Below are 15,186 nucleotides of genomic sequence, written 5' to 3' on the forward strand. Positions count from 1 at the left end.
GGTGGAAAAGAAGAGCTATTTCTCCTGAGTACTTATTCAGATCCTTTACACTAATTCACCGCTTTATTCTTTGCTATGTTCATAGTAAAATAGCATGAGAACATAGAACAACCTACATGACTGTTTACATCCTCTGATAATTCTTTTTGAACTCTGAAACAATATTAGTTAACTTGTTGTATTTGTATAAAGCTTTTATGCAGATCTTTGAAAGCTTGCTTCCTAACTTTAAAGGTAGTGCCAGTTTAATGGAAAAGTCTTGACGTTACAGGCATTTATATTAAATTTATTTAATAATAATGTTTTACCCTTCCATGTTTTCTAGTAAATTCAGATCTTTTTGGGGTCAAACACTTTTCTCAGGGTACTTTGGAATGCTCTCAATGATTTGGGGATAATTTTAATGTTTCACTTATAAACAAAGTGACCTTGTTATTTTGGTACAGGAAGTTTCATCGAAGTACAGAGTATAATTAGTAATGATGAACTTCAAGCTGAATTACATGAAGCTTCTAAATCTCCCTCCACACAAGATGAAGAAGAACTGATAGGAACTAAGAAGGAAGAAGCCACTGGTGACTCTGAGGGCCTCCTAAGACACAGCTCTGGAAGAGAGGCTTTGGACGCGGAGCCACGTGAAGAAGCTGAAAAAGACACAGACAGTTCACTCAGTGAATGGCAAGATATTAATTTGGTAACAATATGAGATCAAGTCTTAACCTACTGCTAAAAAAGAGCCAAGTTAGATAGCTTCTGAGCTTTAAGGAGTTACTGGTTGAACATTTTTAGCTTTTTGCATGCTTTTTTTTTTCCTTAACTATTTTTTCATCATTATGGGGATTGGGAAGTCTACGATCAAGGTGCAGGCTAATTTGATTCCTGGTGAGAGCTCTCTGGCTTGCAGATGGCTGCCTTCCTGCCATCCTCAGGTGCTGGGGAGAGGGGGAGAGGGTAGGATGGGAAGGAAGGAGATATCTTTCTTTCATAAGTCTACAGTCCTTTTAGATTAGGGCTCCATCCTTATGACCTCATTTAACCTTAATTACTTCCTAAAGACACCATCTCCAGATGCAATCACATTTGGGGTTAGGGTTTTAACATAGAAATTTTGGGGGAACTCAATTCAATCCACAGAAAGAACCACATACAATACCACCTAAAAGCATAAAATACTTATATGTAGGGCTTACAACATATGTGAAAGATTTGTATTTCAAAACTATAAAACACTTGATGCTAGAAATCAGGGAGGACCTAAATAGATGTGGTTTTGGGTGGAAGATACAATATTAAGATATCAATTCTCCCCACACTGATCCATAGATTCATGGAATTCCAATAAAAAACCAATGATAGATATTAACAAGCTGATTCTAAAATTTACATGGAAAAGCAAGGAAGCTAGAGTAGTCAAAACAAATTTGAAAAAGAAAAAATTTAGAGAACTTATACTACCTGATATTGAGATTTACTATAAAGATAACAGTAATTAGGAGAGTATGATATTGACTAAAGGATGGATACATAGATCACTAGAACAAAATAAGAGTCCTGCAGCAGAAGCAAACAACAGTAATCAAGACAGTTTGCTCTTGGCATAAAGATAGACAAATAGATCAATAGAACATAATAGAAAGTACAGAAATGGATCCATGCATATATGGTGAACAAATTTTCAACAATGCTAGAAAGGCAGTTGAATGGAGGAAGGAGAGTCTTTGCCGTGGTGCTAGGAAAAAAGGCAACTTTGGTGCTGTGTATGATACACCAAAATCAACTCAAAACACATTACATACTGTAGTTTTACGTTAACTCTTGAAACAAGACAATAGGAGTGTGAATCTTCCAACTTTGTTTTTTCTCAAAGTTGTTTCACTTTTATAAATCCTCTGCATTTCCACATGAATTAATTAAGAATTAAATCTTAGCAACACTCTATCTTCTGATCCTTGAACACAGGATATATCCTGATTTATCCAGATCTTTTAAAATTTTCTCAGTGTTTTGCAGTTTTCAGTGTACAAATCTTACACATCCTTTGTCAGATTTATCTCCAAGTATTTAATATTTTTAAGACTATAGAAATTGACATTTTATTTTTTACAATTCATAGCTTTTCGTGTAATTCACAGAGTCATACAACTATCACAATCTTAGAACTTTTCCATCACCCGATAAAGAAGCCCGGTACCCATTAGCAGTCACTCCCTGTACCTTCCTCTCCACCTCTTCGACAACTCATCTTCTTTCTGTTTCTATGGATTTGTCTTTTCTGGACATTTCATATAAATGGGATAATACAACCTGTGGCCTTTTTTCCTGGCTCCTTCACTTAGAATGTTTTCAAGTCCATCCATGTTGTAGCATGTGTTAGTCCTTTATTTCTTTTTTTTTTTAAAGATTTTATTTATTTATTTGACAGACAGAGATCACAAGTAGGCAGAGAGGCAGACAGACAGAGAGAGAGGAGGAAGCAGGCTCCCTGCAGAGCACAGAGCCTGATGTGGGGCTCGATCCCAGGACACTGGGACCATGACCTGAGCCGAAGGCAGAGGCTTTAACCCACTGAGCCACCCAGGTGCCCCCCTTTATTTCTTTTTATTGCCAAATAGTATTCCATTGTATGGATAGGTACCATATTTGATTCAGTCATCATTTAATGGACATTTAGGTTGTTTATACTTTCTGGCTATTATGAATAATGTTGCTATTAACATCTATGTACAAGTTTTTGTGGGATGGACATATATCTTCATTTCTCTTTGGTATACACCTAGGAATAGAATTACTGGGTTACAGGTAGCTGTGTTTAACCTTTTGAGTCCCTCTCAGACTGTTTTCCAAAGTGGCTGCACCATTTCCACCAATAATAAGGGTTCCAATTTTTCACATTCTCATCAACACTTATTTGTATCTGTCCTTTTGATCTAGTCGCTCTAGTGGGTGGGAAGTGGTATCTCACTCTTTTTTTGTGTGTGTGTGTGTTTTTTTTTTTAAGATTTTATTTATTTGAGAGAGAGTGAGTGAGAGAAAGCATATGCAGGGGGAGCAGCTGGCAGAGGGAGAAGCAGGCTTCCTGCTGAGCAGGGAGCCCAGCCCCCATGACTCTGGGATCATGACTGAGCTGAAGGCAGATGATGCTTAATGGACTGAGCCACTCAGGTGTCCCTCACTCTGTGTTTTCTTAAATTCAATTTGTTTAAACTAAAACATGGGTGATTTTGTGAGGGAACTTTGAAGATACTATAGACTTGCTCAGAAATCCAAGTGGGAAATTTCATAAGGAGGAACGCTTATTTGGTAATTGAGTCAGACTAAATGCAGGCTTTTTGTAACAAATGAGTTCAACTGGATCATTAATATAATGATCTACAGATGAAATTTACTTTGCAGGAGGAGCTGGAAACTCTGGAAAGCAGCCTGTTAACACAGCAGAATTCGCTGGAAGCACAAAAACAGCAGCAAGAACGGATTGCTGCTACTGTGACGGGGCAGATGTTCCTGGAAAGCCAGGTAGGTGTACCAGCCAGGCCTCCTTTTGCAATTCCCACTGCTGGTTTTACTTAATCTGATTCCCCAACGGCATGTCTTCAGTGAAATGTGTGCAACACTGCTCCCATTTCTGGTCAAGGCCCATTTCCCACATTTCACGGGGGTCACAGCGTGTCTCTGACTCTCCAGGAACTTCTTCGCCTGTTTGGCATTCCCTACATCGAAGCTCCCATGGAAGCAGAGGCACAGTGCGCCATCCTGGATCTGACCGATCAGACTTCTGGAACAATCACTGATGATAGTGATATTTGGCTGTTTGGAGCGCGGCATGTCTATAAAAACTTTTTTAATAAAAACAAGTTTGTAGAGTATTACCAGTATGTGGACTTTCACAACCAACTGGGTAAGACTTCAGAGTATGATTACTTTATGAGATTTACCTTTAGAATTTGTATTATGAATTTTTTCCTTTCCAAGGAACTCATTTGATGTATTAATTGGGAAATGGTAGGTCTCTACCATTCTCATGTAAGTGATCTTTTGTTTCTAGAGAGGAATAGGATTTTTAAATTAGAATTAAGAAATTAAAACCCTAGAAATGTGTAGGGATTTCCTGCAGAATTAATTACCTGACCTGCTTAGACTTTGACCAGTTATCCTAGATCTCTGGAGTAAACCAAAGGTGGTGGAGAGAGGAGGCAGGTGGAGTCAGTCCTGCTGGAGTCACGAGCTCCATGGCCCCATGGTGGTGTTTATGGCAGTGGTTCTTTTTTTTCCCATTCATCTAACAAATACATATTGTGTGATTCCTGTATGCCAGTTCTCGTTCTTGGCAGTGGGGAAATGGGAGAATACAAGTCTTGTAGGAAAAGGAAATAATAAACATAATCCATGTAGAAAAAAAGCTGGAAAACAGGAGAGGGTGACCTGCAGTCACAGAAAGTGTGTGTGCTGTTGTATATGGAGCTGTGGTCAGGAAAGTCTTTACTAATAGGGCATTTTTGGGCTAGGGCCTAAGGAGAAGAGGTAATGAGTGTTGTACATACCCTAGGGATGAGCATGTCAGACAAAGGGCCTGGAGAGTGTAAAGGCCCAGAGGCAGAATTTTGCTTGGTGTGTTCTAATAAAAATTTAAAAAATATGAAATGTTTTTACTTTTCTAGGATTAGACCGAAACAAATTAATAAATTTGGCCTATTTGCTTGGAAGTGATTATACAGAAGGAATACCAACTGTAGGTTGTGTTACAGCCATGGAAATTCTCAATGAATTCCCTGGACCTGGCCTGGAACCTCTGCTTAAATTCTCGTAAGTTCTTTCTTCATTTCTTTAACTCAGATGTTTATGTAAATACCCAATTTAGGGTGCCTGGGTGGCACAGTCAGTTAAGTGTCTTACTTTTGGTTTTGGCTCAGTCATGGTCTTGGGGTTGTGGGATTAAGTCCACATTGGGCTTTGTGCTTAGTGCTCAGCATGGGGTTCTGCTTGGAATTCTCTTCTCCCTCTGCTCCTCTCCCTGGAACCGGCAGGCACACTCTATTGCTCTCTCTCTCTCTTTCTAGTAAATAAATAAATCTTTAAAAAAAATACCCAGTTTAAAACAGAACTATTACTTGCATCATGAACTGTCACAAATCACCAGAATTGATAGGGTTACCAAATTTGTTTTCCCTCTTCTAGACTTCAGTGAGATCAGAGACAATTTTTTTTTAGAGGCACTAGGCTTATCCTAGTTCAAGGGTACATAGACCGGTCTGTGGGATTTCATAGGCAAGTGGAAATCTCATTTCATTCATTCAGAGATTGAGTGAGTAACTGCTATGTGTCAGACGCCCTGCTAGGCCGGGGTAGGAAAGTTGACTAAGCCGTAGGCTGCATTCTCAAGGAGCTCCACGCTCGTGGGGAGCCAGAGAAGCAAACACATCCCTGTACTTCCATGTGTTGAGGGGCTGAAAGAGGGGCCAGAAGGGGCATGGAAATAGAACGTTAAGAACTTTACCTTGTGTCCTGCTGTCCCTTTGTTGCTGCATGTACTCGGATGTGTTTAGTGCTGGTGCATCCCACCCGAGCCCACCATTCCGCTGCCCTTGGGGTGCACTTCAGTTAGGAAGGTTCTGGGACAGTGGTATTCACGAGGATGTCTATGGAAGGAGTTCTGTCTTAAGGTTGGTCCTCCATGGCATTTAAAAAAATTGGAATGTAAGTCACCTACCATAAATTTCACAGTTCAGAGGTTTTTAGGCTACTCACAAGGTTTTGATGGCACTTTCTAACCACCGACTTGTCATGAGATACTCATTGATAGGAGTTGATTTAATGATTCTTTGAAGTTCTTTCCAGTTGTATCTCCTGTGTCTGAAAAATTCTCAGATGTTCTGGCATAAGAATCAGTTACTACAGTTAAAACTTAAATGCAGAAGTGGTCTTAATGTTTGCTCTTCTCCAGCTGCAGCACACATACCAATATATTTATTTTATGTTTTCTTTATCTCTTTCCTCATAATTTTCATAGTATTGAGGAAATAATACAGTGGCAGTAAGTTATTGGGTAGCTCGTAGGTCATGGTATTTAAATAACTTGAAAAGCTACAACTAACTTTATTGTATAAATAATAATAGAAAAATTATGAAATATGAATTAAAAAGATGGTTACAGTTAACATTTTGGTTTATATAATTTTAGACTTTTCTATGTATAGTGTACGCTTATATTAAACATATATATGTATATGTCTTTACTCATGCAAGTGTGTATTGTTTCTTTTTTTAAGAATGGGATGATGCCATATACTTTTTATGTTACCTGTAACTGATGTGGTGATAGAACAAGGCATACTACCAACAATGTATAGATGAGTAACAGTTTTGAATGACTCCATAGTAGTCTTTTGATGTATCATGATTAATTAGTCATATACCTATTGTTATTTCTGTTTTTTAAGTCTGAACAAACATGATTTGAGTGTCTTCAGAGACATATCTTTGGGTTCTTATCTGATTATTGTTTTAGGATAAATGTATTTAGATTTTCAATTTGATGTCCTAAATTTTCTTGTTTGTTGAAAATTTGCATTTCTGGTAGAGTGAATGCCTACTTATGCCATATTTCTTTTCTCTCAACAGTTGTTGCTCATTTGTTGTTAGTTGAGTGGTTTACATTTTAGCCGTTTCTGCTCTGGCTGTCCAGCTGGTGGCTGGCAGACAGGAGTAGCCGGAGCCGTGCATGGCTCGGGAACGTGAAGACAGATGCACAATTAGAGAGCAGGAAGAGAGGTGGAAGAGCAGTGAAATTGAGACTGTTTCCTTGCTTTCTTTTCTGCTTTCCCTTTCCCCTAGCTAGACTCTGGCTCGTCACCCCCCTTTTAGGTGGAGCTACGCTGGACCTGCCCGCTGAATTCAGCCCAGCTGTGTTTGGTTAGGCCTGCACAGTGCACTCGTCTGTGGAGCCTTCATTGTGAACTGACTACCGACATTTGAATTAGGGGAGATTTCATAGAACATTTTGGGCTCTCCTGGGGGAAATGAGATCGGAAAACACTGGGCCCAAATGCTCAGATAACCCTGAAAGAACTGGGACAGAACATAGTCACCCCACTGACTTGGCCAGGGCACAGATCCTTCAGTCCTAGCACAGTCGCTCCTACTCCCTGTCGTGTCCCCCACAGCTCAGCTGATCAGCAGATGCCATCTTTCATCTTTATGGCAGTGCCCGGCCCTCCTGCTGTGTGGAGGGGGAGACTCTCTCAGTGCGATGAATGCTGGGCATGTTATGCTGGTCGTCCTCGCTGACAATCCTGCTTGCTTGTCGCGAAGATGGAAATTCTAAGAGAGTAGGTGAGAATGATAGGTGTTCTGTTAGTGCGCTCCTGGAGACGGTATTGTAAAACTGATGGAAGATAGATCTGAGTTCCTTTTTGCCTTTTGATGCTGCCGTGAAGACTGCAGTTAGTCTTTTACAATGCTAGGTGGCGCTCCTGCATCGGTGAGGTGAGACCGAGCACATCTGAGTCTGTGTCCGATACCCCCAAGCACGTGAAGCAGAGCAACGAGAGAGAGAGAGAGAGAGAGAGAAGAGAGAGAGAGAGTTTTGTTCTTTTTAACGTTTCATGAATGCATTGATTAGTGAGGGTTTTCTTTGTTTTTAACTTTATGCTGTTCATTCTTCCTAATTGTATTAATTTTTCTGGTTATCTCTTGCCGCATTATAAGATACTTTAAACCTCAGTGGCTTCCAGCAGTCATTGGTTTTGCCTGTGAATCTGCAGTTTGGCGACGCTGCGTGGGCACGTCTCGTCAGGCTCCGTGTTTGTTGGGGGCAGCTCAGCTGGGCTAGAGGATCCGCTGGTGAGGGACCACGTGTCTGGCCAGGGGTGCTGACGTCAGCCCGGAGCTCAGCCAGAACTGTGGGCGGGGCCTCGGACCCCCTCCATCTGGACCCCCTCACCAGCTGGAGCTTCGTCACAGCGTGTCAGCTGCTTCCGAGGCAGATATTCTAAGGTTCTGGATGTGGAAACCGCAGGCTCTGAAGACCTGGCACAGCTTCCCTTCCTCCATCCCAGAGCCCACCCGGCTCAAGGGAGGGGACATGGGCCCCACTTCTGGATGGGAGGAGGAGCACAGAATGTGCGGCTATCTTTAATTTGTCATAGTAATTTCTGCTCACAATGGAAAAACTGAAAACATAATAAAATATAAAGAAGAAAATGAACAGTTGTATCCTTGCTTAGAACACTGCCTAACAGTAAAATAATAGTTGTCGTTGCTTTTATTATTTTAAATTGCTTTGTCTGTTTTTCTTTCTTTACATATGTGCATCTTCTCCAAAATTGAGATTTTACTTTCTGTAGAATCATGTTCTGCATTTTTAAGATATGACATGATGTTCTTGGTATTTTTACATATTATTAAATATTCTTGGGTCTATTATTGTAGTTGATTTGAGGTAAATGTTACAGATATTTGACCTCATTTTCCTGGTGAGAAAAGAGCCCCAGAGAAGTTGTGGGCTCTGAGGGTGATTCTCAGGGTCTGACCACGCCAGTGCCAGCTGTGAAATCTTGAGCAGATGGTGACTTGTGCTTGGGGTGGGTTTCTTTCTCTGTGGGGTGAGGCAGTGGTAGGACTGAGCTCGGGTGATGATCGGGGTGTATGACAGCTGACACGGAGCCAGGCGCAGAGTAAGCTCGCATTGGTGTTTGCCGTGGTTACTCTGTGGCTCATGGGATTTGTTCTGGGGCTTCAGTTTACACCTTCCAAGCATGGCCGTTGGTCTGTAGCACATCTGCCATAATGTCATGAAGTCTCGTCTCCTTTGCCTTATAGAGAGTGGTGGCATGAAGCTCAAAAAAATAAGAAGATAAGACCTAACCCCTATGATACCAAAGTGAAAAAAAAATTGCGCAAGCTGCAGCTCACACCTGGCTTTCCCAACCCAGCTGTTGCAGACGCTTACCTCAAACCTGTGGTGGATGAGTCTAGGGGGGCATTTCTGTGGGGGAAGCCGGATCTGGACAAAATTAGAGAGTATCCTTTTACTCCTTAAAGCATAAAGGAGCACTGAGCCAAATAATGTGTTTTGTTTGAATCATAGGGAACACTTGGATCGGTTTTTTCTTAATACTTTGTTTAAGATGCTCCTTTTTCTCTCTCCTTAGGGTTTTGTTTTGTTTTGGTGGTAAAATACACATAACAAAATTTGTCATTTTAACATTTTAAGTGTACCATTCCGTGGCATTAAATATTTTCATATTGTTGGGCAACATTCACCAGTCACTACATCCATCCGCATTCTTTTCATGTGAAAAGAACTGAAGCTCTAGACCCCTTGACAACAACTCCCCATCCCCTCCCCTCAGCCCTTGGCAACCACAAGTCTACTTTCTGTCTCCAAGGTTTTGAGGATTTGAGTACCTCATACCAGTAGAATCGTTCTGTATTGGTCCTTTTGTGTCAGGCTTATTCACTGAGCACAGTGTCCTCAAGGCTCATCCATGCTGTAGCACATGTCAGAATGTCCTTCCTTTTTAAGGCTGAATAATATTCAATTGTGTGGATATGCCCCATTTTGCTTATCCATTCATCTCTTGGTAGATACTTGGGTTGCTTCCATGTTTTAGCTATTATGAATAATCTCTTTAGGGGGGAGAGGATCTTTATTTGAAATAGGTAGTGATAAGCATGCATAGATAACAACCACTAATTATTACTCATTCTGAAAGGATAGAAGAGATGATTAGTTTTATTCTTTATTATTATTTATATGTTCCTTCATGCATATTTAAATCATCATTTCGATAGATACTTAAATGTTTGCAATCGTATTAGTCCTACTACAGTTTTTTTTTCTCTTGAAGTATGAATGTATGATATCTGAAACTTGTTTTTATTCTAGGTTAACCTTTTCTCAGAGTAACGCGTCTTTGATATCCAAAAATGAGAGTTGGATATGTCTTATCTTAGAGGACATTGAACAGGAGACACTGCCACAGGATTATGTTGCAGTAATTTGTCATTCTGTTCTCTTACCACTTTATTCTTTATAAATATGAAAATCTTTAGAGATACAGGGAATGGAATTATGGGTGAGTTTTTTGCACCTTTTTATATATCACTTGTTTAAATATCTTTAAAAACATGTAGAAGCCTTAACTGCCTGCATATTTTGTCAGCGTTATTTTGGGTGGAACAGGACGAAGACAGATGAGTCTCTGTTTCCAGTATTGAAGCAACTGAACGCCCAGCAGGTAATCAACTCTTTTCCTAAGTTCAGGGTGAGGAGTGAACATAGAAAGACCGCCAGTGGCAGCTATTAAAGATCCTTTACTCTTTTATTTTAGAGCATATAACATACATTTTAAAGTTATTACACTTTTAGATAAGAGAACAGAGGAAAACAGAAGAAGGGGAAATGGCACTTCATCTTCATTTCTCAATTTCACTCTTAGGGTTGGACTTCAGGATCTGTGAGTGTTTATTCTGACTTTGAAAAAACAGGCTAGTAATGGATTGCATACTGAGATGTTTATGGTTGACTATTTTAGTTTTTCAGAGCTATTTTCCTTTAAAAAAAGTTCAGGAAGTGTCCAGTCCAAAGCAAATCCTGATCATTAAATTCTCTTCAAGTGCAAATGCGCCTTCACTCTATAAATGAATTATCATCACTATGGCACATTGGCAGGAGAGATTTTTTTTTTTTTAAGATTTTATTTATTTATTTGACAGACAGAGATCACAATTAGGCAGAGAGGCAAGCAGAGAGAGAGGAAGGGCTGAGCAGAGAGCCTGATGCAGGGTTTGATCCCAGGACCCTGGGATCTTGACCTGAGCTGAAGGCAGAGGCTTTAACCCACTGACCCACCCAGGTGCCCTGAGGAGAGATTTTTGAGGAGAGGTGAGACCTTTGTATGGCTCTGTCCTGTGAGGTGTGTGTAGGTAATTGTGTCTTGCTTTATCTTTGAGTATGTTCCTACCCCAGGAACAAACTCCAAAATGTATGTACAGGTAAACCACTTAGTAGAAATCAGACCATATCCTATGAAGAACATATATTTAAACCTATTATCATTAGGTTTCGTTAATTTAGAAAAAATATAAATAAAACTGAGGTGGATGGCCTCTCTGAAAAAGTCTCCTTTGCTTATTTGATGACTTTCTATAATGTAGCCATTGTATGCCAATAGCCAAGGAAAGCTTATTGGCTTCGTGACTGATTACTCCTTAATTTCAGATAAGTTTTTTTGTAATATGTTTCTTCCTTTACATTAAAGAAGTTAATATAAATTTATTTCCCCAAAATTAGGAAGTGAAAAAAGTGAATTAAAATGATCCATTATTTACTTTTTCTGACACAGATATTAACATTTAGCTTTATTTTCTTTAATTTCCCCCCTGCTTTGCACATATATTTGTCATACATAAATACAATTTGATCTAACTCCCCCCTCGTACTTATTAACATAAGACTTTTTTTTCTGTATATTGCATGGTTCTCATAATTTCAAATGACCAGATTACATTGCATCAAAGAGATTTCACTTACAGGTTCAGTTCACTTAAGTGGACCCTTGATTTTCAGGTTTTCATACATAATGCTGTGATGAACATTAGGCATAAAACTTTCTTCACATATAACTATTATTTTAATAACATCTTGCTAAAAGTGGATTTGCTAAACAAAGGGCATGACCGTGTCCCAGTATGCAGTGCGGTTGTTTTCTCAACGTACCCACACGATGACCGTGTTTTTAAGAGAAGGGAAGAGTGGAATTTAGAAACAGACCCCATGAAATTGTGCTGCTCCAAAAGAAGATGGCACATTTGTCTACTGAAAAACACCTCACCGTCTCTCTGAGTGCCTGGGAAGGGGGTTCTTATTGGACATGTGGATGGAGGATTTCAAGTCTGGTCTAGGAAATAAAATTTATTTTCAGTAAATCCTGGGGGAGAGATCTGGCTTTTGAGAGATGAGGAATGCACATTCTCTGAGAGAGTTATCCAAAGCTAGTGACTCAAGGTGGAGAGCTCTTTGATATGCTTCAGAAAGTTGACTGACTGGCCTGACTTTTTTTTTTTTTATTATTTCATTTCTTTTTTTTTTTTTTTTTTAGACGCAGCTCCGAATTGATTCTTTCTTTAGATTAGCTCAACAGGAGAGACAAGATGCTAAGGGTATTAGGAGCCAGAGACTTAACAGAGCTGTGACATGTATGCTGAGAAAAGAGAGAGAAGCAGCAGCCAGCGAAATAGAAGCAGTGTCTGTTGCCATGGAGAATGATTTTGAGTTCCCTGATAAGGCAAAAGGAAAAACCCAGAAGAGAAGCATAGCAAACAAATGGAAAGAGTCATCAAGCCTGAAAAGAAAGAGGCTTTCAGATTCTAAGCAAGAGAGTAAATGTGGCGGATTTTTGGGGGGGGCCTGCCTCTCGCCGTCATCTGGGACCTCTTCAGGGGAGGACTGTGAGTGTGTGTCTTCAGTGAACGTGCCACAGGAGAGAGCGGCCCCAGAGATACCCGCTAGCCGCCCCGGTGTGCAGAGCACAGCGAGCCCTGCTCCTGCCAGGGACCAAGATGCCGGCAGCAGCAGCTCTAGTGATGACGACGGAGGGAGATTCGCACCAGTGCTGGTGACCGCCAGATCTGTGTTTGGGAGGAGAAAGGGGAAGCAGAGAGGTACAAGAGGAAGAAAGGGAAAAAGCCAATTAATTTAAAAATCACGTATTCTCCATCATCGGGTGCAACTTAACATCTCGTAATGAATTTGTTGTGAGGAAATACTACAATTAAAAGCATTTGCCCGATTTTTGTATTGTGTGTTTTTTTAAACTATGGATGCAAAACTTGACATTTATTTTCCCACGTGTTACACTTCTCTAGTGTTTTATGTGTCATTGACTATTTCCTTGTATTTAGTCTTTGCTGGTGTTTCTATTATCATACAACGTCTGATGCTTTCTGCATTAACAAAAAGAAAAAAGGATTTCTGTTGATCAGTAGTCACTGTCAATCAGCATTCCCTCTGACTTTCTGACCCAGATGAGAAGGGATATATCCAAATTTCTTATTCCGTAAGAGTGGCTGTTTCCCACATCTACATGAAGTCCTGCCCCCTGCTGCTTCCCAGTTTTCCTCAGGGTCCACTTAAAAGGACAGCAGGAGGGAAGCTCACTGCCACAACAGACTTTGAAGAGTATGTTTGCTGCGGTTATAGCAAGATAATTAGGAAACCTAGATGGGGTGCGTGATTTCCCCTGTGGGCATTAACCAAACACGGAACCTCTGTACCGTAATGTTTGTCTTTTAAAATGCTTTAGTTGTCACGAGCTGACTTCTGTGTAAATGGCTGTGGGGGGCTCAGGGCTGTGATCGAACCAGTGTAGGCGGGCCACTGTTAGGAGTGGCTTCCAGGGGTTGGTTATTGTTAACGGAGACGTTCGTTCTGAGTGGCCTAGCCTGGGTTAGTTTATTCTTCTTCCAGCTCCCGCTCTCAGAACAGCAATTCCCAAAGTTCTGATTGCTTACAGTTACGAACAGCCTGAGGAGATCGTTGCCAATTACCTTGAGCTTGGGTTCTTTGGCCTTCAGAGCGACTGTCTACCCAAGTCTGTGTCTTTTCTGACATCTTTGGTATTTCCATCTTTACTGACTTTCTTCCCTCCACCTCCAAATAATTGAAAATCTTCTGTACGCCCCCCTCCCCCCATGAGTACTAAATGCAGATACCTTTCAACAACCTTGGACTGACTGCTGGATGCCTTATTTTAGGCTTTCATTTATATTTACTTTTCAGCCCAACTTCTCAGATACTTGGTCTATAGCTGCGCTTTTCTTTGCTTTTTTATTTATTCTTTCCTAATTGGAAATATCTCCTCTGTTTGTACCAGTCTTCTCTAGCAGCTTGCTTCTAGAGTTGACAATGACTTCCATGTAAATAGACTCTGATCTTTTTTTAATGCTGCTTCTCTCTGGAGGTATTTGAAGCAGAACACTTTTCTTGGGGGGATGGAGTAGGGAGACATTAACTTTTTCATCTTATTCTCGTTTTTCAAAGCTACTTATAATTGGGAGTTTTCTGCATATATGTTTGTAAGTAATACTCTTGTTGAGATTGAATTGTGTTGCCTTTCGTAGACAGTTTACATTTGTTTTGCACTGCACTAGTTGGGTAAAGGCTAAGCTGCTTGTAGCAAAGAGATGTTCATATACAATGGTCTACATAAGCTGGACCGTTATTTATCTCTTATTCAACAGGCTGGCCAATCTGAGCTGGTTAGGCAGCTGTCCACCATGAGGTCATTCAGGGCCCCGAGTTCAGCCATCTTCTAGGCTGCTGTCTTGCTTGAATGGTCTCGGTCATTGCTGTATCTGCATTTCAACCTGCTGGAAGAGGAAAGAACCAAAGCCCTGGTGAGCACAATGTCCTTTGTTAAAAATCATTTCTCCTGTTGGACTGAACTGAGCATATTCTGCAGAGTATGCTAGGAATACACCGCAATGTAATTTCTACCTGGGCTATGTACCCAGGAAAAGGAAGAATGGATACACAGCTTATGCCATAAATATAGCACTTATAGAACATTTTGATATTTGTCCTTTTTTCTCTTAACCCTCTGACCAAGGCGTATCCTTTTTTACCATTGAAGAAACCAGCTTGGAGGTACTAACTGACTTAACCAAATTCACCCATCCAGTAGGAAAGTGTGACCTGAACCCAAATCTTTTTCTTTTTTTCCCCCTCAAATCTTCTTCTGTAATTCAGGGTGCAATTTTACCTATAAAATAGGTTGCCTGTTTAAAACTATCAGCAGCAAAGTAAATTTATCACTATTCAAAGAGAGTTGGGTACTCATGGGTACGATGTAGGATGATGCCCATCATACACTTTTTCTATACAATTATCTTTCAGCTTACTAATCTTTCTTCAGCTTTCTCTACCTTTGCTGTTAAACGCATCTGTTGGGTTCTTTATTTCATGTATTTTCAGTTCTATTCTCTTGACTAATTTTTATAGACTCGAGTTCTTTGGTGTAATTCTTGTCATCTACTCTTTCAGTATCTTCATCACAGTTACTTTAAAGTGTGTGTTAAACAATTCCAATATCTGGGTTACCTGTGGGTTTGTTTATGTTTTGTTTCTTTGTGTGGTTAGTAAACTCGGAGTGAATGCTGGACATTGTATATAAAAGATTGTAGCTATTT

The 15,186-nt window shown here is 40.3% G+C and overlaps 1 protein-coding gene across 6 annotated transcripts in view; it reads left to right on the top strand.

Annotated features, from left to right (window-relative positions):
• ERCC5 (ERCC excision repair 5, endonuclease) overlaps nucleotides 1-12,788 on the top strand; it is a 30,213-nt gene extending 17,425 nt beyond the window's left edge. For 2 of the 6 annotated variants that reach the window (XM_047720351.1, XM_047720352.1), the window contains 7 exons: nucleotides 447-694; nucleotides 3,394-3,513; nucleotides 3,682-3,895; nucleotides 4,656-4,800; nucleotides 8,815-9,015; nucleotides 10,151-10,235; nucleotides 12,099-12,788. In XM_047720351.1, coding sequence (XP_047576307.1) covers nucleotides 447-694; nucleotides 3,394-3,513; nucleotides 3,682-3,895; nucleotides 4,656-4,800; nucleotides 8,815-9,015; nucleotides 10,151-10,235; nucleotides 12,099-12,698 — 1,613 coding nt within the window. In that variant the 3' untranslated portion in view covers nucleotides 12,699-12,788. The other 4 variants (XR_007125705.1, XM_047720353.1, XM_047720356.1 and 1 more) reach the window with 4 other exon arrangements.
• The last annotated feature ends 2,398 nt before the right edge of the window (nucleotides 12,789-15,186 follow it).

This window comes from Lutra lutra, chromosome 3, assembly GCF_902655055.1.
Source record: "Lutra lutra chromosome 3, mLutLut1.2, whole genome shotgun sequence".
NCBI classification, from domain to species: domain Eukaryota; kingdom Metazoa; phylum Chordata; class Mammalia; order Carnivora; family Mustelidae; genus Lutra; species Lutra lutra.